The sequence below is a fragment of the Panthera leo genome, chromosome A1, assembly GCF_018350215.1.
Source record: "Panthera leo isolate Ple1 chromosome A1, P.leo_Ple1_pat1.1, whole genome shotgun sequence".
Lineage (NCBI taxonomy): Eukaryota > Metazoa > Chordata > Mammalia > Carnivora > Felidae > Panthera > Panthera leo.
In genome coordinates this window covers 208,018,039-208,045,987 of record NC_056679.1, presented here as the reverse complement: position 1 = coordinate 208,045,987, position 27,949 = coordinate 208,018,039, and the positions used below count along the sequence as shown (strand labels likewise).

At 46.0% G+C, this 27,949-nt stretch overlaps 1 protein-coding gene across 2 annotated transcripts in view; it reads left to right on the top strand.

The window, feature by feature from the left end:
- EGFLAM (EGF like, fibronectin type III and laminin G domains) overlaps positions 1 to 27,949 on the top strand; it is a 475,662-nt gene that overhangs the window by 428,243 nt on the left and 19,470 nt on the right. For both annotated transcript variants that reach the window (XM_042951715.1, XM_042951706.1), the window contains 6 exons: positions 2,871 to 3,060; positions 9,618 to 9,743; positions 11,081 to 11,324; positions 14,351 to 14,462; positions 18,986 to 19,102; positions 21,599 to 21,779. In XM_042951715.1, coding sequence (XP_042807649.1) covers positions 2,871 to 3,060; positions 9,618 to 9,743; positions 11,081 to 11,324; positions 14,351 to 14,462; positions 18,986 to 19,102; positions 21,599 to 21,779 — 970 coding nt within the window. The remainder of the gene's footprint in view (positions 1 to 2,870; positions 3,061 to 9,617; positions 9,744 to 11,080; positions 11,325 to 14,350; positions 14,463 to 18,985; positions 19,103 to 21,598; positions 21,780 to 27,949) is intronic.

Genomic DNA, 27,949 nt, shown 5'->3' with positions numbered 1-27,949 from the left:
AAGTTTCACTTGGTTCAATATGCAGGAATGATCCTTTCATCTACCATTTTGGGGGGCCATGATTATAGGAAGCGGTAAAACAATTTAACTGTGGGGCTACTCAGTAAATCACCTAGGTATTCACATATTCGTCATGCTCTGGGCAATTTCAGAACCATGTTTAGAATAAACAGTTTGGATTAGCAACCTGCCAAGGAACGGAGTGTGTAATTATAATCAGGCAGGTGTCTGTGTTCTCTCAGGAAAAATGTAGCAAGAAAACCTTTGTGTATATGTATATAGCTTCCTCCCTGCCTGGACTTTTTTACTGGCAAGATATATCCTATAAAGAGCCATGCTTTGCTGATTCCCATTAATTTGGACCCCAAAGCTTCCAAAGGAATAAGAATCCAAATATAGAGAATATGAATCCAGTGAGATCACTTATGCATATATGCATGTACTTCTAAGGAAAAAAGACAGGATAAATGAACTACAGAATCACATAAATCCCAGAACAATAGCCCTAAATATGATTAAAATTAAGTTTGATAGGAATAAAGAAGCTTTGAACTTGGATCCAAAATAGTAATAGTGAATATAGAGCAGAGAAGCTGTAATAAAAGCAACAACACATGTGAAAAAGTCTTATGTTTTGAAGCAAGGAAGTTCAGTAAAGGTTAATAAGCAGAGCCATGTGGTAACAGCAAGCTGAAGAAATTACAAGTTGTATTAATAGAGGCATAGCATCTAGAAAAAGCGAGGTGATGATCGTATGATATCCTAGTAGCCCTGTATATAGCTTCCAGTGCTCTAATGGTAACTCTAATCCTCTAAGAGGATTGCATTCAGCTCTGTGATTGTACTCGAAGAGGTCCTCTAAGAGGACCACAGACATATTGGAACATGAAGGCAATCATTGAAACAGGAAACTGACCTGAAATCCCTGGAGTGATTCATTGAAGGAGCATTGTTTAGTTTGGAGAAAAGAAGGTGAAGGTGTGGATGGTGGCTTTTCATAGAATCAGAGAGGGGATTTGGGGAGAGAAGGACTTACTCTGTGCACCCCCCCAGGCTGATGTTGAATGGGAGAGCCTAAGGGAGTAATTTTAACTCCACTTAATCATACAAAAGTGTACAGAAGTGCAAAGGACTATCTCAGGAGACGGTTTCCTGTCCTGTCCTTGGGGGTGTTGAAAAAATAAGTTACCGAAACCTTTTGGTAGGGATAATACAAGGGCTCTGGAAGTCAATGTGAGCTTGGCTTATATGAGTGTTTGTATTTTTGCCAATCTTATCCTTTGAATGAATATAAGAATTAATTGCAAGAAGCATACAATTTTATGGCTACTCAGGGCAGCGTTTGCCGCTCTCCTCCCGGGACTTGGCTAGCAAGCTGTATAAGCAGGACAGCAGCTGTGGAATGTTTAGTAAACTATCTTGGGAGATAGTGACTCTGTCTTATATCAAGGTTTGCAAAGTTCTTCAGGGTCTGTCTGGCTTCAGCCTGACCCTAGGGGAGCTCTGTAGTATAAGCTATACCTCAGAGTGGTCCCAACCCAAAGCTGGTCAATTGGACTTTCACACTTTGGCACCCATCAAACACTGTTAAGTGCTGTGTCGGGGGAAATGAAAACGCCAGGGCACTTCGAATTCTCTGCCTCGTAGGCAAAGCAGGCTCCAGAAACCCAAAGCAACCCTCACCAGAGGAAGGTAAAAGCCAGCTTTTACCAGACTATTGCCTGGGACGTTGTAAGGGGGGCTCAGGGTTGCTGTTCCAGAAAAGGAAAAAAGCGCTAAGTGGTCAGGCTCCTGGTACAGTCCTGAATCAGGGAACAGAGTGAAGATGGGTTTCAGGAGTGAATTCTGAGGATCTTAACGAAATAAGCCAACAGGGCATTCAGTTCATCCCACAAAAGCAGTGTGCCCAGAGGCTGGCAAACAGTCCTTACAATTCACTGTAAGCACTTTACAGCTGCCTCGCTCACATTCAGCACACTATTTATAAATGATTCTTATCCATTCATTAGAAAAGATAAAGTAACGATTAGATGTTCTATTTGTTGGCAACATTTCGTTTGCCACATTTCAGTGGCTTACGTTCTGGACTTTAAAAATTCTGGCAACATGCTTTTTCCCACTCCCCTTTAATCCAAATGAATGAAATATTTCTGTAATAAAAATAAAAACGACCAAGGGTGCCTTAATTTTGTCCCACCTAATGTTCAGGTCTGTGTTTTGTAACCTCAAAACCTGCAATCCAGTTTGTGGTTTTCTGTAAGATTAGAAATGTCCCTACCTCACCGTAGTAACACACACACACACACACACACACGCACGCGCGCACACACAAGTTGTATCCGTGAGCAAATTTCAAAATATTTTGCAACACAATCTGTGTGGCAATCCTCCCCCGCACACACAATGTTTCTTGCAGGATATAGTATAAAGGTGGCTGGGAATAGGAAAGGTAAGCGTTGGCCCACATATACACAAAATTAGCATTATCATCTTTTGAGACGCAGAATAACCCTGTGAACCATCCAAGGTACACAGTAAGTTGGTGTCAAGACTGGAAAGACAAAGTTTTTGTTGGATGCCCGGCCCAGTACCCTGCCCGTTGGGTTGCTCTTGGCTCTGACCTACCTTCCCTTCCCTTCTAGGCTTCCAAAATCATCCCTTCTCGAAACACAGCCCTCTGAGGAGCTCACTGAGTTTCCTACGGTAACCAGGGGTTTAATTTTCCAGTAAGGCAATGTCATAAACATAAACACAGATGGAAGAAAGCAGTGGGGCTGTAAACTACATCTTAACCATGTCCCTCATTAAAATCTGTTGTGTTTTGGCTTTTGATTTTGTTTAGTGAGTTACGGTTTTCTTCTTTCTTACAGGGCCAGTACAGTAAAATTACCTTCCGGACGCCCCTCTATCTTGGTGGGGCTCCCAGTGCTTACTGGTTGGTCAGAGCAACAGGAACAAACAGAGGCTTTCAAGGCTGTGTGCAGTCGCTCACCGTCAATGGGAAACGAATCGACTTGAGGCCCTGGCCACTGGGGAAAGCACTCAGTGGGGCCGACGTGGGTAAGTGGTTGCCCAGTGGGCCAGGGTGCTCTTGTGGGATTGCCTTTCTGGTGTGGGCCAGGGCAGTAAGAAGCTTCATGGATTGAAACCCTAGGCAGCTGGCTAAGGTCAAACTTTAGGAGGGAGGTGGGCCCAGGGGACAAGCTTGGTGCTTTGCAGACATGATGACCTGGATCTGAATACCAAGATAGGATAAACAATATGGCGCACCAAACCCTTGGTTGTGTCCTGTTGCCCTTGGCTCTCTTCACGAAGCATGGCATGGTCTCATCCAACAAAGCAGCAAGCAGTTCAGTGCTTTCACCCTCCCTTACTCACCCAGTTCAGTGGAAAAGCCAACACAGTAATGTAAGAAGAGGTTTCGTATGCTCTCTGCTTCCAAAAGAAATGGTCACATTCTAATTCTTGACCACTGTGTCCAACTTTCTCATATGCCCTCTCATTAACTCCTCACGCTAGCTCTAGGAAGTAGAAATTGTTACGATACCTATTTTATACATGAAGAAACTAGGGCTTGTAAAAGTCAAATAACTTCTCCAAAATAGCAGGCAGAGCTAGGACTGATTTTTATTTTTCAGCGGTTTAAGCTTCACAAAAAAATTGAGGAGAAGATACACAGATTTCCCACATATCCCCCACCCCCACACATGCATAGCCTCCTCTATTAGCAACACGCCTTTGTACCTTTGTTACAAATGATGAACTTGAATTACCACTTCAGTATTACCCAAAGCCCGTAGTTCATATTATGGCTCACTCATGGTGTTGTACGTCCTGTGTTGTATAGAGTGTTTTCACTGTTCTAAAAACCCTCTGTACTCTGTTCATTTATTCCTCTCCCCACCCCCAACCCCTGGCAACCACTGACCTTTTTATATTCTGTATGATTTTGCCTTTTCCAGAATGTCATATAGTTGGAATCATATGTAGCTTTCTCAGATTGGCTTCTTTCAGTTAGTAATATGCATTTGAGTTTTATTCATGCCTTTTCATGGCTTGATGGCTCCTTTCTCTTTAATGCCGGATGATATTCCATTGTCTGTATGTACTGCAGGGCATGTCTATCTTGCCTACTGAAGGGCATCTTGGTTACCTCCAAGTTTTTGGCAATTGTGAATAAAGCTGCTGTAAACAGTGTGCAGGTTTTTTGGATGGACATCAGTTTTTAACTTCTTTGGGTAAATACCAACAAGAAGTGTGATGGTGTGGTGATCACATGGTAAGAGCATGTTTCATTTTGTGAGAAACTGCCAAATTGTCTTCCAGAGTAGCTGTTCCATTTTGCACTCCCATCTGGAATGTTTGAGAGTTCCCGTAGCTCTACATCTTTGTTAGCATTTGGTGTTGTCAGAGTTCAGATGCTAACAGATATGTAGTGGTATCTCATTGTTGTAAGTTGCATTTCTTTGATGACATATGATGTGGAGCATCTTTTCATACACTTATTTGCCATCTGTATGCCTTCTTTGGTGAGGTTTTGTTAAGGTTTTATTTAGCCCATTTTTGAATCAAGTTGTTTATTTTCTTGCGGTTGAGCTTTCAGAGATTTATATATATATATATATTGGGCAACAGTCCTTTATCAGATGTGTCCTTTGGAAATATTTTCTCCTAGACATGGCTTGTCTTCTCTAACTTTAATGAAATCCAGCTTCTTAGTTATTTCTTTCAAGGGTCATGCCTTTGGTGTTGTCTCTAAAAAGCCATCGCCTTACCCAAGGTCATCTGGATTTTTGTCCACATTATCTTGTAGAAGTTTCATAGTTTTGCATTTTACATTGAGGGCTGTGATCTCTTTGAGTTAATTTTTGTGAAAGGTGTAAGGTCTGTGTCTAGATTCAGTTTTTTGCATGTGGTTGTCTAGTTGTTCCAGAACCATTTTTCTGAAAAGACTTGGATTGTCTTTAAAGCAGTAAGGACATTTATTTCCGTCACTGAAAGCAGATAGATAATTCTAAGGTCGGTTAACTCAGTGACCATTTTAGCCTGGAAGGGGTGCCATAACACAATACCACAGAATGGGTGGTTTTAGTAACATTATTTTCTCACAGTCTGAGAGCTGGAAATGCAAGCTGAAGGCACTGGAAGGTTTAGCTTCTCCTGAGGCCTCTCTCCTTGGCTTGCAGATGGCCATTCTTTCACTGTGTCCTCATCGGGCCTTGTGTCTGTGTCTATATCCCTGGTGTCTCTCCCTCTTCTTATAAGGACACTGGTCAGATTGAATTAGGTCCCCCCCTTAAGACCTCACTTAACCTTAATTAGCTTCTCAAAGCCCCTATTTCCAAATGCAGTCACATTGGGAATTCAGTCTTCAATCTATGAATTTTTTTAGTAACTTCCTCCTAAAATCCCTTTGTCTAGATGAGTTGGTGCTTTGCATATAGCAAGCATGTTGTAAGTATTTGTTATTAATATTATTATTAATATTCTGGCTCCACCCATTAAGCAGGGTATCAGTTGTTTTTTTTCTCTTCATTGGACAAACGGGAAACAGTCCTGAAATCCAGATCTGCAGTCTTGAGGTTGCATGGTGACCCCTGACAGGTAGCTAAGACCTTGCAAAGTTGAGCAAGGACCGATTTCTGGCAGTATTTTAAATTCTCACATGGTGCAAAACCAGCCTCTCCATTGAGCAGGTGGTACCAAATGGGCCCATCTTGCTGGCTCTGGGCCCCCCCCCACCCGAAGCTGCTATTGGATTATTTGATGTCTACAAGCGTTGTGATGAACTTTAATGGCAGGCATCAGTCTCATTGCCTTTTTTCATTTTTTCCCCATTTTCCCCCTGGAGTGCTAGAACAGAGCTGGTTATTCAACCTCCATACTTGCTTTACTTTGAGGTAGTCCTCCAGAAATTCAAGTTCTTTTAAATTAAATGCAGTGCCACCATGGGGGAAGACTGGGCTCATACAAACAGCAGTGAATTTCTGGTGGAGATACAGGCTTCCAGAAGAAGGTAATGACAGTAGCAGAGTCACAGTTCCTTTGTCTGGTATCTCTAACTTGTCACTGCTATCTTCAACCACAGCTTTTTCTCTGTCCCCCTCCCCACCTCCATTAAGCCTACCTCAACTCCTCAAAGGGGCCTTTCATTACTGAAGCCTTCCCCCTTCATCACCTTCTTTAGATTATTCCCAGCAGTGAGACTCTCTCTAAACCCACATTCTAGAATAGTCAGTCATCTCAGCAAAACTTCGCATTCGCCGGCCCAGACTTTCTTTTATTATTTCCACGTAAATTCTTAAACCTAGACCACCGGAACTCATCTTTTCCAATCCTGTCTTAGATTTCCACACCCCACTGGGTCAATGTGACAAGTTGGGAAACAAACTTCTCAAGTTTTTTGAGACTCAAGACGTGTGAGGTGGCCATGGGTCTCACCATGGTTTATCACTGTTTCACTCATGCTTTCTCTCAAGATACTTTTTTAAGGATCTGCTTAATGCTAGTCATGATGCCAGGTCCTGGGGAGACAGTAATGAACAAGAAAACAGGATCCTACCTCAGCCTTCATGTAGCTGCCACAAGGAAAGACCAAACTGATCAAATAGTCACACAAGTCAATGAAAAATTACAATTTAGCGTGTTACAAAGAAGAAATGGTGGTATAATAATAGGGTATAGTAAGGGGATTTTATGGGCTGGAGCGTTCTGAGCATATAACACAAAGCTGATATCTGAAGCATTTCTTTTTAAGCAGATAAGAGAAGGAAGATCATTCCAGGCAGAGGAAACGGCTTGTCCTAGTGGGAGTATGAGGGGGAGGTGGTTACCATGATCTAGTCTGTGTTTTGAAACGATCCTTCTAGCTGTGGAAAGCTTATTGAAAGCGGTGTTCAGGGGGCACATGTAAACTGGCTGGAGGCTATGACGACAATCCAGATCAGAGATAATGACGGTTTGCTCTAGGCTGGTAGTGGTGGTGGAGATGTGGACCGAGTGGACAGATCTTCAGTCGGGGAAATAGACTGGCTTCAGTTACGGATTGGTGGGCAAGGGGCAGGTGGTTGCTCACCGTCCATGCGTCCTTAATGTAGTCTGCCCCATCCCACCTGCTGTGCTCTCCTCCGAGGCCTAATTTCTCTCCTGCCCTCACCTCATTGTCTTGCGTAAAGCTGGCATCTAGTAGGTTCAATGTCAATAAAAGTTATATACTGATGATGAGGTCCTGCCAGCGCTCTGTGCACATGACCTTGCGACTAACTTCCTTCCTCCCACTCTCAGAGTTGACAGTTTTCCTCCTTTCTAAAACTCTGCACCCATCCTTCCCTACATCCCTGGACTTTGCTGCCAGGATCATCAATTTAGTAACCCAAAGGTTCTTAACTGTTTGTGTGCTGTGAACATCTCTGGCAGTCTGGTAAAGCCTGTGGACTCTTCCCAAAATGATGTTTCTCTTTCTTTTTTTTTTCTAAAGATTTCAGTTTTAAGTAATTTCCCCCTCCAACATGGGGCTCAAATTTACAATCCCCGAGATGAAGAGTCACATGTTCCCCTGACCGCGCAGCCGGATGTTTTGAAACAAATGATGTTTTTAAATGTAGAGAATAACATCCATGGTAGGAAACAATTACATTGAAATAAAGCTATGCAATCTGTTTGTTTAATGTTTATTTCTTTTGAGAGAGTGAGAAAGAGCGTGAGCACGAGCGGGGAAGGGGCAGAGAGAGAGGGAGGGAGAGAATGGGAAGCGGAGTCTGCTTCCCAACGCCAGGTCCTCTGTGCCTCAGAAACCAGCTCCTGCTCACAGCCGTGCTCATCATTGTACTCCCGCCACTGTCCTTTCAGACCGCCAGGCGAGGAACCCGGAGGCCTTGCTAGGGTCTGCCTCTGCCTTCAAGCTCTAGAAGGGACTGGCTGGGTCTCCCTTCCCCATGTCTTCGCTCCCTGTCCATTTCCTCTGCTACCACCCCAGCCAGCCCCACGTTCCCTCCCCGTGGGAGTCCGTTCCTCTTTCCCACGCCGCCGCTCACGGGCCATCTTGCATACCATTGCCAGCAGAATCCTGCCGCCGTGTTGCTTTCATCAACGCCCCCACCCCACTCCCCCCTCTTAAAGGATAGTCACAATGCAAATTTGTAAAGTAATATCTTTTCCATGTGTAGCTAAAATAACCCAAGAACCTCGTTTCTTCCTGTGGGAGCCGCCCTTCTCGGGGAAAGAATCCCAGCCCGCCCAGACCCGGGGGCGCTCAGGGGCTGTGAGAGTCCGGCTCTCATGGTTCCATGTCCATCACCCCGAGGAGACTGGATGCTGGCCATGTTCTCAGGCGGTGGCTGCAGAGGCCACTGGTCACTTCTGCCCTGAGCTTCCAGTGGCCCCGGCTGGAATTCGCTGAGGCCAGCCCACCCCGGCTGTGGCGATGAGCCATCTGGACGGGCTTTAATTAAACTGTGTCCTTGGCTCCTGAAGTCGGCCTCTTCGGCTGGCTGCACTATACCCAGCCCTGCTCACGCTCGCAGCGAGGCTTCGTGGAAGAAAAGACGGGGTCAGCTCCACAAATGCAGAGGACGGATGAGAAAAGGATGGGGGGCTTGCCCTGATGAGATGGCCAACGGAGGCTCTTCATCCCACCAGAAGTGGGCTTGCAGTTCAGGCAGGTGCAGCATCACAGCCTGCGGGGCTCAGGGCCGGGCCCCTCACGGCTCAGTCGGAGATGTGCTCCTTTGTCCCTACCCCGGGAGCAAGTGTTTAGTACTCACTTGTGTTGTTCTGGGCCAGCTAGTGGCCCATCTGTGAAATTTATTTCTTATATACAAGGAGAAGAGGAGGACCAAAGAAGCAGAAGAAAAGCAGAGCAGGAGAAGTCCATGTGTTTCCATGTCATCTGATGATCTTGACAGTGAGAGTATACCCTGTATGGGCCTCTCTGATATGTGTTTGGTAAAGAGTATGGACCCATCTGGTGTTGAAGCTCTCACTGCTTTTTACTCCAGGCCACCCTCCTGTCTCCCATAAGATCTCAGTTTTGGAGGTGGCAATAGGGATGTTGGAAGGCATATGCTGAGGTATTATGAAGCACCCCCCGCCCCAGCCCCTTCCTGCCCCAGACAGAGCAGTGGAAGGTTGAGGCCAGGTAATAAGTTAGATGTGGCTTCCGTGCTCCCCTTATTGCCTCAACTTTGAACCAACAAGGCAGTAGCACTTAAGGTAACTGGGGCCATACAAATTAGAATGCTTGGAACAGAAACACCATGTTGACACAGAAGGGATTGAAACATGCTCTTGTTGAAACAAGAGACAGATGGATTAACGCAGAAACAACTCATTCGTCTTCGTCGGTGGTCATATAATTGTCCAAACAATTTACTATTTGATTTATTGTGTCTGCCATGTTTTAAAGATTCTTTGTGGCTCTTCATAAAGAACAGGCCAAAATCAAACTAAAATGAAGGGTACGTTCCACCTACCCTGAAGGCTGTTTTGCAGCTGGGCAGGGGTACAAATTAACACGAGTGGGAGCTGAGCGTGTTTATTCAGAGCTGGTGTGGTCAGCTCCAGCGTCTTGGACCGGCTCATGCGATGAATCGGTTTTGTCCTTCCTGTTCTGTATTTAGGGGAGTGCAGCAGTGGACTCTGTGACGAAGCCTCGTGCATCAACGGTGGCACCTGTGCAGCAGTCAAAGCCGACGCCTACATTTGCCTGTGTCCCCTTGGGTTTAAAGGCCGACACTGTGAAGATGGTGAGAAAGAAGCAAGTTGACTGCACTTTGCCTGCCCTGTTAATTCATGTCGATGTAATTTTTCATCAGCGTGCTCTTAGCAAGTCCCATAAATGTTTATGGGATTAAAATTTATACATTGTTGGGAGAGATGGGAGAATCTGTTTTGTTTTGTTTTTTTATCAGATTGGAGTGCCTTTGAGTGTCAGAGTGTCAAGCCAACCAAAGATAGGTTCATTTTAAGATGCTTCTGGGCCAGGCTTTGGTGGGCTCCTTTTGGCCCTCACATAACTTTGAAAAGCCTTTATACGTGTGGTCTGTATCAGACTGAATTCAGAGCATCTGCAGCTCATGCTTCTGAGAATGTCTGACAAGTTCAGAGAAAATGTGGGGAAGACACACGCAGAGTCGTTAACAATGGGAAGGCACAAGAGTAATCTTTCTTCTTTTTGTTACTGTTCTAGTGAATTGTCCACCTCTCGATACTATACCTGTCTCAATATGTGGGTATCTATACGCGTAAACACATGTGCATATGCAAACACACAGAATCATGGGAAATTTCAGAGATTTCAAAGATTTTGGCAAACATGCAGAGTTGGACACTTTTTTTTGAGAGAAGAGAGAGAGAGTGCGTGCAAGTGTGGGAGGAGCGGAGGGAGAGAGAATCCCAAGCAGGCTCCATGCCCAGCACTGAGCCTGATGTGGGGCTCGATCTCACCACAGTGAGATCTTGACCTGAACCGAAATCAAGAGCCGGGTGCTTAACCAATGAGCGCCCCCCAGATGGCCTGAGTTGAACATGTTTTAACTTTTCTACCATTGATTCAAATTTGGACCTAAGACACCATCCTGGGGGGGATTTTTCTTTAGCACTGAATAATCTCAGATCTCAGATCACCTAGAAGAGGGCATGTGAGTTCCTGTAAGTCAAAGCTGTTACATATCATCTTATATTTTGTAGCCTAACATAATAAGGCTTGATCCTTGCTCACGTCACACATCACTGCAGGTCAGTGAGGAGTTTGGGTGGGGGTGGCCTCTGTGCCATGCAGTCATTCAGGGACACAGGCCCTGCCTTCTAGGGCTCTGCCAGGCCCTTAGAATCCTCCCCTGCTTCCTGCATTCAGCTAGCAGGTGAGGGACGAGAGAGTGCATGGAAGATGGTGGGAAGTTTTAGGGGTCAGACCTGGGATGCGTATAATACTCCCACCCACAATCCACTGACCGGAATTCAGTTATACTACCCAATTCACTCAGGGCAGCTGGGAAATGTAGGTTAGCTCCGTACCCAGGAGGAAGAGAACATGGCTAGTTCTGCCACAGAGGGATTTCTAACAGCACGCTTCTTTCTTCAGCTTTCACCCTGACCATCCCTCAATTCAGAGAGTCCCTGAGATCCTATGCTGCAACACCCTGGCCTCTGGAGCCCCAGCATTACCTTTCCTTCATGGAGTTGGAGATCACGTTTCGGCCGGACTCGGGTGATGGTGTCCTCCTCTACAGCTACGACACGGGCAGCAAAGACTTTGTGTCCATCAACATGGCAGGGGGCCACGTGGAGTTCCGCTTTGACTGTGGCTCTGGCACTGGTGTTCTCAGGTAAGGGCTGAGACCTTTAGGGGCTCCTTCCCCCCAAAAAGCTCAACAGCGGTCACTTTGGAAAAAGATGGCCTTGTCCTGATAGCTTGCACTATTCCTGTCGTCCCTCCGTGGTTCTCTTTTCCAAAACGTGTCCTGGTGGTATGACATACTTCATTATGGATCATTCTCTCCTACTGGCAAGTTTTCCTTTTGTCAAGTAACTTCCCGGCAGGTAGCAACTCTCTGCTTCAACCCATGGATGGGCTGCCTTCATTTTGCACAAGGCCATCACAAAAACCTGATGAATTGTAGTTGATCAATCCGTGCTCCTAGCATCATTTTGTGGGCACTCCGTAAATAGAGGATGACTAGGAAAGAAGTATTAACAGAAGTTGAATGGACAGACATGCCCTTGGTGACCTGACTTTGATTTTTTTACCACCCTCTCGCATTGTTTCTTTGATGGTAACTAGATGGTTAGCACATCTCTGACCATTCTCCAGATAAGGAGTCTGACAGCGAATCTGCAAATCACAGAGGCTCATCCCTGACCGATATGTTCGAGAAGGCGGTGCGATGAGTGGTTTCAATAGCATGGCAGTGAACAGGTGCTTCTGAAGTACTTGCTGGTATCTGCAGAAGTGGCTCTGGGTCCTCAAACCTTTCCTCCTGTTATCTAGCTTGTACTATTAATTTACTTAGAAGATCAATTGTTCCCGTACAGCGCGTCATGATTTTTACAACACCCTCAGAGCCTGATGATGGTGGATACAGACGTTTCTCTTATTTGTTTATGTCTCCGTCTTCGCACTGTGTTCCTTCCATGGTAGTTTTTACCCTCCAGCCAGAGGCCTGCTAATCTAATGCAGACATGCTCCTTGTTCCTGTATTCGACGAATTCTCTTTTGAAACTCACTATGATGTTTCCTTCAATGGTGCCCCGCAGCAGGAAATCCAAAGGTGGTGGTTGTTTTAAAGGAAATTGCAGGCTGCATTCAATCGTAATTTATGCTGCTAGACTGTCATTTTTAGGAAGACTGCGGGAGAGATGTTACGGCCATACATCGCCCTTAACTGCTGATCATTTCTCACGGCCGATGGGAAATGCTTGCTGCATTAGGTTTCAACAATTCTTAAAAAGGACAGTTCATTTTTGTCCTGTGGCTGAATTCCTGCACGTCACTGATACCTCCCACCTTGGGCCATGGACAAACATTTTTGTGCCTCTGGTTATACAAAAACATCCTATGTCTCAAGACAACTTTGGTGGGTGTTTAATTGATTCAATTTACATAAGATTATGCAAAACAGTCTAAGCAATTCACGTAGAACTGTTTGTCAAGTTCAGAAGGGAAGACACCTTGAATATCACCTTGTACTTTCAAATGGCTTCCTCCTGGATAAGGAATGACCAGAAAGAGTGAGGGGGAGGGTCGGGGCTCATCAGCCCTCCTCTTGGGCAGATCGCCCCCCCCCCCCCCCCCCACTGCTCCCCTCCATGGTGGCAGCTCCAGCTCTGGGGTCACAGACACATAGGACCTTAGTGTCCAGCATTTCTCTCTTTCATCATTCTGTGCCTATTTGAGACAAGAAGTGTTATTTAATTTTTTTTTAATGTAAGATATCATTTCCCTGCCTGTCAGAAAAGTGCCTGGAAAAAGAATTCAGAGTATCAGGTGTAACGAAAAGAAGGCAAGTGCTCAGAATGTCCAAGGGAAAGACCACCCCTGTCCCATCCCCTCCCCAGGGTAACCTGACAACAGAGATTACTGTGGGCGTTTCAGGTGCCCCGTTGCAAGATGTTTATTCTGAAGATCATTTCTAAGACTTCCTGCTTGATTAAGAAAATTCAGTAAAATCCTGAACCACAGGAAGTTGTGGAATTGGCCAAATCATTTTAACTTTAGGAAAAGGATAAGGTGGTCAAATTCATTATGAACTTGATTCAAAAATCGAGGCAATTGAAATGAGCTCGTGACGGCTGTGATCGATGTAACTGTGCCGAGGAAGGCAGGGTATTGACAGGGAATGACCTCTGCAGGACAAGAACACGACTAAGGCGGTGGTACTTATTATGGAGATGGGGCTGCTTAAAGAGTGCCTCTGGTTTCTTTATTGCATATTGATTTAGCCAAGGTGATTAAATTCTAATTGCTAAGGACAAATCACAAAAGCATTTGCCAGAGCGAAAAAATCAAGTGAGGGGGTGGAGACCTTTCAATAATTGTGCCCATTGGTATTCCTGACAGTTTTCTAAGGATGATCCAGGACCAAAAAATAATTGGGAGGTTCAGTGAAGGCCAGGAACTAGACATCATTAGAAATACAAATGCAATAATTATCCTCTTCTTGCATACCTCACTATCCAAAGTAGCGTGCAAAACTCTTATCGAAATCCTTTAAACTTCAAACACTTTCATGTTGAATTAATTGAATTTTTAGTTTTAATCCTTTTCACAATATCAGACAACATGGACTCTTTCCCCCCACCAGCGTTTTATTATGAGAAATTCTAAACATGTGGAAGAGTTGAAAGAATTATACTGCAAACATCTTTATTCCTCCCACCTGTCATCTATAATTAACATTTTGCTGTATTTGCTTTATCACATGTCTAGCTATCCTTATATCCATCCATCCATCCATCCTAATTTTTTATGCATTTCAAAGGATGCCGTAGCCATCAGCACACGAAAGAATCTGTGGTTTACACTACAGTCCAGGTAATTTTCTCTTTTTCAAAGCTTGTGTGCAAGTATGATCACATTTCACTGTCACCTCTCCTCCAGGACACCAGGCTCATCTTACCCACATTTCAGGCTTGTTGGAAGTAATAAAATAAAGTGATAATTGCAATGCTCCTACCATAAAGGGGTCCAATAAACAGACCGAGCGTTGCTGTGTTCACTAAGCAGGAGTGATTGTTTTCTTGGGATGGAATGAATGAGGTAGTTAAGGTTGCATCAGTTCATCAGGGCAGCTTGATGAACACTGTCCATACCACCACTGATGCTATCCCACGCTCAGCTTCCTTCCTTCAACAGGAGTGAAGACCCCCTCGCCCTGGGCCACTGGCATGAGCTGCATGTATCTCGCACAGCAAAGAATGGTATCTTACAAGTGGATAAGCAGAAGGTAGTGGAGGCAATGGCAGAGGTAAGAAGGACACGTGTCAGTGCAAACTGGGTTACTGTTTTCTTCCTGTCCTGGAGAGAAAAGCAGCAGAGTAATGGCTAAGTACATGGACTCCAGGGCCAGATTGCCTGGCTTAAAACCCAAGCTCCCCACTGGGCAAGTTACTTAACCTGTCTATTCCTCAGCTGCGAATGGGGTCATAATAGCAGCAGTCTCACAAGGCCATTGCAAGGATTAAGTGAACTAATACAAGTACATCGTTTATGAAATCACTTGCCACCCCCACCCCTACCGCCAATCCCTGTCTTTGTTGAGTCAGTGTATAATGTAGTAGGTCAGGACATACATTGGAGGTCGGGCCAGTGTTGTGGGGGCCACACATCTGGCAAGAACACAGCTCTGATGCCAGGCTCCTGGATTCCAGATCTAGCTCCATTACTTACCAGTAGTGTGAACTCAGATGGGTCACTTGACCTTCAAGTTTGTGTTTTCTCATCTATAAAGTGGGGATAATGGCAACCATAATAGCGCCTACTTTGTAGCGTTGTGCCAATTAAAATAACTATATATGTAAAACACAACAGTACATGGTCAACACTATGTAGCTTTACTTATTCCTGTTGGTTAATAGAGTACTCTCATGACCTCAAGAGCACAGAATTCCTACTCAAATTTATAACTTTCACCCATGATTTTATTTCCAAGGTCGTATCCAAAGAAAATAACATTAAAAAATTTTTCTTTAATGTTTATTTATTTTTGAGAGAGACAGAGACAGAACATGAGCGGGATAGGGGCAGAGAGAGAGGGAGACGCAGAACTTGAAGCAGGCTCCAGGCTCTGAGCTGTCAGCACAGAGCCCGGTGTGGGGCTTGAACCCACGAACTGCAAGATCATGACCTGGGCCGAAGTTGGATGCTTAACCGACTGAGCCACCCAGGCGCCCCAAGAAAATAACATTTTTAAGAAAAGATAAGAGAGATTTGTTTTAAATTATAACCTACTAGGATTCTTTACACACACAAAGTTTAGTCCCCTAAAGGGGACTTAGGGTTTCCACTATTTTAATTCCCAATGTCATTGTTCTGTGCATCACCAGATTTAAAGAGGGCATTTGTGAATGTGGGTATTCTGATAAGAAAGTGGATTGGTAGAGAAAAGAAAAGGAATAAAAAAAGACTTTTGGTGAGGAAAGAGGTATTTAGTTGAAGAAGAGAGCAGAAGGAAGAACACGTATGTCCCAAGGCCAGTATCAGAGGTGGTAGTGGTGGGAGGTCCTGTCAGAACCAAGGACTTTCTCAGGATAAGAAGAATCCCCAACTGGGCTCTGCTTCACGAGGTGAGCACTCTTCAAACCTAGAAAATGTTCTATATATGTATTTGTGGAGAGAAGGAAGGAAAGAGAGAGGGAAGGAAGGGAAATAGAAAGGCAGGAAAGAAGGCAGAAAGGCAGAAAGGAAGGAAAGGTGGATGAAGGGGAATGGATTTTAAAGGGAGAACAGGAGTAATTTCCGGTATGATCCAGAAAATTCTAACAGCTGACTTCAGTCCAAGATAGAAGTAGTAGCTCACAACTATAGACTTGACTAGACTTGACTATATGTTGACTTAATATAAATTCGAAAAAGCATTGTATCTCTGTAGGCCTTAGTTACAAACATTTGTAAAACAGGAACAAAAGTTCAGAATGGAATATTTGTAGATGGTAGGGTTAAGGCCTTTGATTATGAAGAAGAAACTCTTTAGGACACAGTATTTACTGTTGGGATCCTACAGTGAAGAGACAACACAAAGGTAAAAACCACACCTCAGAATTTCTATTGCTACAATATCAGAGAGTCAGAATTCAACCAATATGGTAGAACCAGTGCCTCCCTATTGCTTTTTGAATGGACAAAGCTGGCTGGAGTGCTGCCCACCTGGAAAGCAGTGTGCACATGTGGGTACAGGTGTAGCCAATCTGTGTGCATGTGAGGGTGTTTTGTTTTGTTTTGGGGTTTTTTGAGGCAGCTCTGAGACAGGAGTGGGAAGGCTCCATGCTTGATCTCAGTGAGTTGAGCCTTAATCACATCTTCCCCCAGCAGGGGATTCTGCTCCCCAGCCGTCCATACCACGTTCAAAGGCATAGGTGACTCTTTCGGTTAGAGAGCAATGGGATTAGGAGTAGTGGTCTTAGAGTTTAGAGATGGGTGGGATGAAAGAACTCTTCTGGGGATTAACCCAGGGCCTAGGCCCCTCAGTGTCCACGAGAAAGCCAAACTCTGGGTTGCTCAGCTGAGAAATACTAACAGCCAAGGGTTGAGTCTATGCCAGACTTAAGGATGGGATGTGCCTCTGAGGGTTCCAGAAAACCCTAACCAGCAGCTTTGCTCAGGTTTTCCAACCACTTCCAGCTAAACAGAAGTGGCAGATCTAGACACGAAGCCTCCTTTCGGTGGGGTCTGTTTGCTTTTCTCCTGCGGTTCCCTGTGGGTGTGGCAGCTGCAGCCCTGTCTCTTGTCAACAGGAGGGGGGGTGGGGGGTGGCGGGGGCGGGGGGGGGGGGAAGGGGTGCAGGGGAGGGTTTTGATGAGAAACCAAAAGGAACCAGCTCTCACCCCATGAGGCCAGGTCCTGTTCACTGGGTACAACTGTAACTCAAAGGTTTTTCAAAACAGCCTGTTTCTCTGACATCCCTTTGACCCTGCAACCTTTCTCCTTTCCACTTACTATCTTATTTTAACTTTAGAAGAGCTAAGACAGTGACTGGGGCCTGGGGGGGGCGGGGGCGGGGGTGGTGTGGTAACAGCTCCCTCCAGGGTCAGCATTCCATCCGGCCACTACAATTCCTGAAAGCCCTTCTGCTTCTTTAATGAACACTGCCTTCCCCTCCCCCTCCCCAAACCCCTGCCTAGTTAAATAAGAACGCTGCCCCAAGGTTACTGATGGAAGGCAATTCTGTCTATGTTCCAATCAAGACCTCCATGCTGTTCCCTGGTGGGACCTGGGCACTGTGAGACTCTCCTAGATCCTGTACCTTCCTCTCTGTTCTGTCTCTCCTTCTCTATATTGACCTGACCCCAAGTCCGTTCTCCTCCCTCTGGCCTGTAATCTGCCTAAAACACAGATATAACTATTTTTTTTCTGCTTAAAGCTTGATGCTTTTTGGGTAGAGGGCATTTCTAAGCATGCAGTATCTGGCCCCTCCTTGCCTCTGCCCTTATACCTACTATATTCCTCTCAAGCACTGACTTTGACCGATTTCTATAATTCTGACTCTTCCTTTACTACCTCCCAGACTATCTGTGTCTAGGGTAGGATATGTGCACTCCCTCCTCAAGTGCATCCAGAGTCCCCTGAGCAGCCCTTGCTGAGCTAATCCCACCTGCCCATTTATGTGTCTGGATTCTGCCTCTGAGGGCAGAAACCAGGTCTTCCTTATTTACTGTTGTTTGTCTAGCATTTAGTGCCTGGGACACAGTAGATGCCCAGTAATATTTGTTAAATTAATGACTAAATGCTGCTACTATTTATATTTCCTTTTACCATAAATCAAAGGAAATAATGATTTATGTTAGAGTCTCAAATTTCCATTTATCTCTATTTGTTGTCTTAGGACATTTTCACATTTTGCTTCCAGCTCATGTGTGAAAGAGTTTAGACATTAAATATTATACACAGCTTGTTGTCTAGCCCACCCGTTAGAGTTTAAGCTGTTGAAATGACCGGTAACAGGGCAAGGCTTTGGGGGTTGACCTGGGTAGTTTTCTGAGAATTTGGAAAAGAGAAGAATTTCTCTACCCTTTGTAGTTGATAGCAAGGAATGCCTCCCACCCACCGTGCCTTCCTTTTCTCTTGGCCTGAAGAGGTTTTATCTTTACCACTGCCGAATATAACAATAGCTGGTCAGACTGGAATGCTGATTAATCATCCAACTCTGGGCAAAGTGCTAAATCAGTGGGCTCTCTGCCTCCAAGAGAGGCTAGGCTGGGCTCAAGCGGGTCACAAACAGCTCCAGAAGATCAGCTACAATAAGGGCTTATTTCTTACTTGCATTACATGTCCATCAACGTTCAGTTGCAGCTCTAATCTGACACCCTGGCTGAAGGAACAGGGAGAGAGGGAGAGGGCACTGTGAGTCACCTTCTGGCTCTGAAACCTGCTGCCCGGAAGTGATTCATTTCCCTTCTGTTCATGCTTTATTGGCTGAAGCAGGTTACCTGGCCCCACTCAAGAGCAACAGGTTGAAGGTCATCTCCCTGCAGGGAGAAGGGGCGCTTCTGGAGAAGCACTGAATACTGGCAGACAGTAACGCGGCCCACCACATTCACCGTGACGTGTCTATGTGGTAGATATGATGGCTGCCATTTTATAGATGATGAAACTGAGTCCCAGAGAGGTTAATACATTTCCAAACATACAAACAGGCAGTAAGGTAGCAAATGCAAAACAACGTGAAAGTCCAGCCGGCCTGTTGCAGTGGGTCCTCAAGGTGTCTCTACCGTTTGGCAGACCTTACTACCTTTTCTGAAGCTATACCGTGTTTTGGTTTTCATCTGTTGGCAGGGAGGCTTCACACAGATTAAGTGCAACACGGACATTTTTATTGGTGGAGTCCCTAATTACGATGATGTGAAGAAGAACTCGGGCGTCCTCAAGCCCTTTAGTGGGAGCATCCAGAAGGTACAGGCTTCGCTTTTGCATGTTTATTGTGTGACCTTGACTACAGACAATGGAATTAAGAACCGTGATCAGTGGAATCTGCAGGATCCAAAAAAGAAGCTTGGAGGAAGTTTTCACGTTTTAAGGTTTTCTTTTTTAATGCTAGCAGCATAGCTTTCCAACCCCATTTTCTTATAACGTCTGCTCCTGGGCCCCCGTCCAGCAGCCATTCCACGAAAGCAACTCAATGAAGATGAGTCTTTACAATACATCCACCGAAGGATCCAGGCATTGCTGGGGGAGGCAGCGGGCATCAGGTGGCTGCAGACAGGCTTCTACCAAAGGGAAGGAAGCCAGTGGAGTCTCAGAGCAACTCTTGGCTCTGTGCTTCTCTCTGAGGTGCCTTTGAAGTTCCTGCTCAAGTCAAGAGCCAACTCTCATCCCACCTCCACCCCCATTCCTACCCCTGCAATTAAGCAGTTGCAGCTCATCAATCATGTAACCACGCTCTTAAGAGCAGAGATTAAGGAGTCCTTCCATAGAAGGTTCGGGGGCGGGGGGGTGGAATCATGCAGCCAGTGAAAGATACAGGACATTGACCCCACACATATTTGTCTGTTATTCCTTCTCTTGGGGCTGCCCATGACCTCTCCAGTTTCAATAATATGTTTTGTCTGTAACAGAGGTGCAGGCTGACTCACCAAACCAGATTTCCAGGACCATCAAACATTAGGGAAAAAAAGCATTTGAAGAAAAAGCATATTCAATTGCTGGATGTTAGCTTCGTCCTGTTTTCCTTTAGCAACCAGTGGTGGAATGTGGGCCATTGATCCTTTCTAGACTCGGGGTGAAACATGAGAGAGGCTAAAATGAAGGCAGGACAGTGAAAGAAAGCCCTACTGTGATTTGCACATCTGGGCACTAGGAAGGGCCCCGTGGGGCTCTGTTCCCCTCCTCTTGTATCCCAGTGTGGAGCACAGAAAAGGGGTCCAGTCAATATTTGCTGACTCTGAGGTGTTTCCCTTTGTTGCTGAACTGTGATGCCAGCGACACCTCATCTCAGCCCATTGTCCCCCGTCAGTGGGTTTGGCCATGTTTCATCATGCGTTTGAAATTCTCACTGAGAAATCAAGCTGAGATGCTAAGAGGCCTCACCGCCTCCCTCCCGGCCCTTGTCAGGCTTTGCCCCCGCCCCCTTCACGTGGCACACACAACCCTTTCCTCCCCACGTCCCGGAAAGGCCACCCGCCCCTCCCAGTGGCTGAGTCACTGGCTGTGCCACGTCCTGAAGGGGATGGTAGCCTCTTGGCCTGTCTCAAGGACATATGACTGAGTTTCACAGTCTTTCCCTTGAAGCACGAAAAGGGGAAGATTGTAGAAGGATTCTGGCTACTCTCTTGCAGCTTGTAAGATTCAAGACTGGGAAAAAGTGTTCTCCTAACTCTCCTGACACCCTCCAAGGACTAGGCAGGCCTATGGAACCATGGATTAGTGGCAGGAAGGACCATGGCTAACCTCTTAGGACCCCCTGCAGGGTGGGGGTCTTTCTGAGAGGTGTTCTGTCTCCTGGTTCTGCAAAGCCTGCCTGACACCAAAACACCCAACAGCTCAAGGTAAACACACTCTCCAAGTGGAGGGCTGAAAACGTTGGGTCCCCCAGACGTTATTTGGGGCTGGGAAACCCAGTGACCTCTCCCTATAATTCATCATTTTCACTAGACCCCCATTGCAGGGAAAAGGGAGTGAAGGCAATGGAGCCCTCTTGTCCCAGGGAATTTGCACAGCAATGACAAGAATGTGATCTGAGTGTCACTTTTTTTTTTTTTTTTTTAATAGTGGGGAAGGGGATGTGGGGAAGGGAATTCAAGAGTGTCAGGGAGAGAGGATAGCAGGAAGGGATGGGACAATCTGGGAGACCCCACTGATGGAGCTGTAGATGACACGAGACCATCAGCCAGAAGAACACAGCAGTACAGGGAGAAGCTTCCCCCAGCCCCATTGCCACTAGAAGGCGTCAGTTCCCCTTTGATTTCTGCCTGCATGATACTTCGTTCTGTATTCTTCCCTACTTGGCTTTATAGCAGCACCTCTCAACCTTGGCTGCATTTTAGAATCACCTGGGAAGCTTTTAAAAGTTACTGTTGACTGGATCCTGCCCTCAGAGCTTCTGATTCCATTGATCTGGGTGAGACCTGGGGCATTAGTGTATTTCTTAAAGTCCCCCAGGCGATTCTAACAGGCAGCCAGGTTGAGAACCTTAATTTTGTATTTATTGAGACTTCTTTACGACCTCCCGGAATCTTCCAGGACCAGAGGACGCTTTACTCTCTGCAGATTCTCCCAAGGTCCACAGAGCATCACTTCAGTGCCTGCATCACTTACTGGGCGGTAAAAACAGGAACCAGACACTTTCTCTTTTATGAAAGCTCCCCCATCACATGTAGCTGAGGTTAACAGGCTGAGGGGAGCTTTAGCAGACTGCAAAGATGTTTTCTGTGTTTACATTTTCTCCCGAAGATCATCCTGAACGACCGAACCATCCACGTGAAGCACGACTTCACGCGGGGCGTGAACGTGGAGAACGCAGCCCACCCCTGCGTGGGGGCCCCCTGCACCCACGGGGGCAGCTGCCGGCCCAGGAAGGACAGCTATGAGTGTGACTGCCCCCTGGGCTTCGAGGGGCTCCACTGCCAGAAAGGTACACGGGGCGGGGCTCAGGCGCTGCACGGGGAGCAGAGGGGACCGACTTTTCCAGAAGGATCTGGCAACCCCGGGACAGCCGTGCCAGTGGTTTTTATCATTGATCTCAGTAACGTATTCAATAGCATCTGAGATGGTTAATTGTTACATTAAACAAGAATTGAAATGCTGAAATGCCTCTGTAACAGTAGGTAAATGGCTCCTTTCCTGAGAATCCCCTCAGGGTCTAGCCACCAAAAGGTTACATCATAGTGTAGGGGGGTTCCCAGGACCCCTGCACCTGAGCCATGCCTGTCCTCATAGGTGGAGACTTTATAGGCTGGTAACTATTTTGACCCCTTCCTGCGAACGCTATAAAGTGTTCTAGGGGCGCCTGAGTGGCTCAGTCGGTTGAGCTTCCGGCTTCGGCTCAGGTCATGATCTCACGGTTTGTGAGTTCGAGCCCCGTGTCAGGCTCCGTGCTGACAGCTCAGAGCCTGGAGCCTGCTTCTGATTCTGTGTCTCCCTCTCTCTCTGCTCCTCCCCCTCTCGTGCTCTGTCTCTCTCTCTCAAAAATAAATAAACATTTAAAAAAAGTTTAAAAAAAAAAGTGTTCTGTATGTGGCTGAGAAATCACACCAAATACAGAAATGTATAAATTCTAAATAGGTTGCTTCAAACTACAAGTACAAATAACCTTCTGTAAAGTGCTGTTTTTCATGCTATTTGCTCTGTGCCTCAGTTTCTCATCTGTAAAACGGGAATAACCAGGCAGTAGTGTCTAACACAGTAGTGTCCTCTTTAGTCCACATGAGACGATGCATATTGCTGAGACAATGCCTGGTAAGTACTCAACCAGGACTAACCATGTTGTTACTGGGGAGAAAAATAAAATGCACTACAGGTGCGGTGAGCTACTCAGCTCCTTACCTTCCGTTGTCTGAAAGCTAGAGCAAGTCACAGGTGGTGAGTCCCTGCTGGACTGAGATTTTCACATCTGCCTTAGGGAGGCAGAGGCCACGGATCTGGTGTCTAGAAGAGGCCTGCCAGCATATGGTTATCATGTTCGGCCATATGGATCTTCTTGTTTCCAACATCAGTATGGCCTCACCTGTCCGGGAACTAATAAAAAAAGGTAGACAGGCCAAAGGAAATAAGGCAGGGGGCAGCCTAAGTGAAGGGATGTGCTCTCTCTCTTTCCTGTTTATTTCCAGGTTCCCGATCTTTATCAGAATTATGGCTTAGGGGAAGACTGTTAAGTTACAGGTAGATATTGCGGTATATGGAATGCTAGGAGAAGTTGTTTTGCAACAGTCTTGGGAAATATGAATGCTAATTTGCTGGCTGGAAGCCTGAGTAGTATTATATTTAAATGAATTCTGAAAACTGCCTGGCAAATTATATGAAATATATTTATTAACATAGCTCACCCTAGCAGTGAACCTCCAAAGAAGAGTAATTGATCCATTTCTGAAAGATCCTGATTATAATTCTAACAAGCAAATCGTTGTTTAGCTAATAGTGGGTACTTGCAGAGATTTAGTTCGAGAGTAGCCCATTCATTCAGAAAATTGAGTTTGGATTTTACACATTAGTGTTTGAATTTCCTGGGTCTCCAATTTTACCACAGGCAATTCAGGTTTGCTCCTGCCTTAAATGCTAACATTAATGGTCAATATATAAAGTCCAGGCTTAAATGAACATGCAGCTTTGAGAACGAAAGGAAGAAGGACGGGATAATTTGTGATCTTGTTAACCCTCCTTTCCCGCTGTAGAATATCAGCCATGACAGGTGCAAAGCGCTCACATTTATAGCTTCATAACTGTAGGTTCTGGTTCAGTGAGAAACACATCTCACCGGAATGAGGAGTCAGATCTCCATGCAGGGCCTGGGCCTCCTGGCAAGATCCAAGGGAATGGACAGCAGCCGGGGGAACCTGAGGGGACCTTTAGGCCTCTTTTTCTGCAACGTGCTAGGCTAGAGTCAAGAGTAAAACCCAGGCAGACTATGAGCTCCCCTTGTGTTGTCTCAGTATTTTTTTTTATGTTTTGAAATAAAGATAATGCTCCTGGCAGAATGGCAGCTGTTGCCAACCCTAGGAAGATTTATACATGGGGAGCATGGCCTGCATCATGTCTTCTCCCATCATGTGGCTTGAGAGGATTAATGCGCCTGGGCACAGGTTAGGGCTGTTAAGGACAATTTTTTTCCAGGCCCCAGCAGGCACCCAGTGGTATGCAGTTACCATACAGACTCGTTGGGGTGAGCATCTAGTCCTGAGTAAGGATGGGAAAGAGAGGGGAGAGAGATAGGCAGCTACACTCTTCCGTAGAGATGCATAAGAACATTCTAAAAGTTGGGTGGATTCTTAGTCGGGGAGACCAAGAATACTTAGAAGCCATCCTTGGTTGTCAGGATGAATCCTGACAAGTAGACAGGAGACAGTCTTGTCAAATCCAGCAAGGTGATCCCTAGCTTCATAAGTTAAAAGTTTGAATTTTCCCCCCTCCCTGATAATGTTTCAAAAGCAAAAACCTATTCATAGTATCCCCTCCAGAAGTTAAACTGGTCCTTTCACATTGAGCGACATATTGCAGACGTCACCAGCATCTGACCTCATTCAATCCGTACCACCTCCTTCAGGAATTTCGTTTTGGGGATCCTCGTGAGTCTAGTTTTCTCCAACCTGGTCAGGGAGTTTGTGGCAGGCAGGCGGTTTCCACGAGGGCCCTCGCTGGGAGATGGACACTCGTCCTCACCACTTGGTGGCACAGGAGGACTGGAGCCAGAAACTCACACGAATCCTGGAGTGGTGCTAGACACGCAGACCATCGCTATGGTTTGGGGACCTCCCCCTTTGTTCTTGCAAGGCTGAGCCCAGACGGAAGTAGGGATCAGGCTCCCGCTGAGCTCCTCGCTGCTCCCAGGGCACAGCAGGCTCCCTGCAGCGCCAGGAGCTACAGAAACCTGAGCCTCTCCAGCCCAACGTGGGGAACCCACCAGGACAGGAGAAGCCAGAAGTTCTTTTCCCCGCCCCCAAATAATTTATATTTTATTTTATTAAAAATTTTTAAATATATATATTTTTGTCAAGTTAGCTAACATACAGAGTATACAGTGTGCTCTTGATTTTGGAGGTAGATTCCCATGATTCATCGCTCATATACAACACCCAGTGCTCATCCAAACAAGTGCCCTCCTCAATGCCCATCACCCATTTTCCCCTCTCTCTACCCCCGCCCCCAACCCTCAGTTTTTTCTCTGTATTTAAGAGTCTCTTATGGTTTGGCTCCCTCTCCATTTATAAGGTTTTTTTTTTTTTTCTTCCCTTCCCCCATGGTCTTATGTTAAGTTTCTCAAATTCCACATATGGGTGAGAACACATGATATCTGTCTTTCTCTGACTTATTTCACTTAGCATAATACCCTCCAGTTCTATCCACGTTGCTGCAAATGGCAAGATTTCATTCTTTTTCATTGCCGGGTAGTATTCCATTGTATATATGTACCAGAAGTTCTAACCCCCAGCCTGCTTCTAACTTCAGGTGCCTACAAAAACCATAAGGCCTGACTTTGGTGATTCTCTCGCCTTCCATTTGGGGGCTCTCACTCTTAGATGCCTCCTGCCACCTCAAACTTAGGCACCCCATATAGCACCCCAATACTGAGACCCCCTTCTCATTTCACCAGAGGGGCATCACCAAGTCCTCCCTCCTCATATAACATATGCCCCATCCTAAAGGATTTCTGTTCTCTCTACTCTCATCCAAATTTACCCATCTTGTGTGCAGTCCCTCAGAGTTCCTGTATCTAAATAAGTGACCAGCAAGTTAAAGCAGAGTTTCACAAGGCTCGTGTAAAAAATTAGGTTCTAAGAAATATTAATGACTGCTTTGAGCACACACACACACACACACACACACACACACAGGCAGACACACAATCACATACACAAAATGGCAGTGGGGTTCTGTGGTCAAATAAGCTTGGGTAATCCTGAGCAACCACAATTAAACAGCTCTCTCTTCTGCAGGACTTCTCAGGGCCTTGGCGATGATCCAAGTGTCTACGACAAGGGTACAGGATACAGCTTCTTCCTCCTGGGCTTCTCCCAGCCAAGGGCACACAGGCCACCTGGGAAAGAACTCAGCCCTGGTCCTCCCTTCCCTTCCCTGCATTGCTGAGAAGCTTGGGCTCAGATCGTGCAGGACCCTGCAGGCCACTAGATGGGGGTGTTCCTCTGTAGCACGTGGGCTGTACCCCACTCACAACTGACAGCCAAACCGGTTTGGTCACATATTTGTCAGGGAAGCGCAGTCCTAAAAGATCGGATCTTGCCTCATCATTACAGATACACCACAAATGCAACATTTTGAACATTTTATATTGTATTTAGCAAATGGACAGCGTATTGCTGGGTCTGATTTAGATGATTTTGTTACTTATTTATTTATTTGGTCCCAGTGTATGAAAAAACAGCCTCAGTAAATATAGGCCATAATATATGAAAACTCAGTATATAGAACCACAGATTAAAAAATACATTAATTATGCATAATACAGGGAAGTTTTTCCCCTTGGGATGCTGTATCATTAAACAATGGAAACATGTGGGAGTGGTCGGCCTAGATGTTGCTCTTGAGATCCCTGACAGCTGGTCATAAAGAAAAAGGTATTCTGTTGTTGTTCACTCTGTGCCTACAGAGTAGGCGTCATGTAACCAAGAATTCTGTACCAAGTAGAACTTTCCAGCAAGGGATGGAGCTGCCCTGTGGATGAGGGAGTTGCCACCATCGGGATGGTGTTGGGAAAGTCAGATCACACCCCCCCCCCCCCCCCCCCCAGGTCCTTCCTCTGCTGTGGTCCTGTGAGAGAGCCAGCACTCCCGTCAAACTATTTAGAGTCTTTTGGGAATTTCAGGTCCCTCAAGTGGAAAATTCGCTTTGCCTGGCTTGGATGCTGCTATTCATTGGGGTATTTTTTTGTGTGTCAGCAGATGGCACAAGCTTCTGGGTATAAATGGGAAGACGTGACAAAAATACTTGTCGACTAGTGTAGTTGCCGCAGAAAAAAAGACAATGTAGAAAAAAATTAGATTAGGATAAAATATCGTCGTGTTTACAATATTTAAATAAACCACAAGGGCCAGAAAGGGCCAAGATGGTCATTTCTGGCTCTAATGTTTTAGTATGGAATTAATATTTATCCATATGTACTGCCTACAGTGAGTACATTTTCTCCATTTTGTACTCAGTCATGTCATTTCTGGAGCATCCCCCTGACGTTTGTTAATCACAAAATAAGCAGGGTTCTTGGATCTTCCAAAGGGGAGGTGAAGGTGGGAATTGGGGTGGTATTTTTCCACTACAGAGAGAAAAGAGGCAGCTCTTTTCGTCTTTTCCTCTTTCACATGTAGTCTAGAGGCAAGAAAAGTAATAATCATGGACAAGGTAAGTGACTCTTTAGCAAAGAACTACTTCTGCAGGTTTAGAATAAATGGGGATTGTTGGTTGAAGGTCAGGGGAGCCTCAGAAGTGTCAGACAACTTACATCTCTTCTTTGCCCACCGCCACCCCCATCCCCACTGTTCAGTGAAGACTTAGTTAGGGAGGTGAGTCTGTGACTTGGTGTAATCCTGCTGAGAAAGATCCCAGTGGTCCCTTTGGGATTCTTACTCACATTCCCCTAAGAGGGTGAGCTGGGCCCTCTGCAGGGATCTATGAGGGAAACAAGGCTGGTTTTCGGGGATCTGCAACCAAGAGAATTGGGGTTTTATATTGACTGTGGAATTCTGACTTTCCCTATTCTGTTCCATGCTGGCACCTGGCAGAGTGTGGGAACTACTGCCTCAATAGTAAGTACAGTACGTTCCACGAGACACTGGGAAAGCACCCTGGGTTCGTGCCTGGGAGAGTTCTGGCCAGGCCACGGGCACAGCACGGGCCGACCACATGCAGAGGGTATCCGGGGAAATGGTGTGGGCCTCGGACACTACCAGGGTAGTGGGAATCCTCCCTCTAAAACCACCAGCCCTGAGAATGCGCTGGTCTCCCAGCTTGTCTCAGGAGGAGCCTGAGCCCCAGAGCCAGGGGGCTTAGCAGGCAGCCGGACTGGGCTCACACGGACCCCTTTGAGGCTCTCTGTGTGCAGGGCTGGTGACATGTGACAAGAACATCCTGACCATTTCA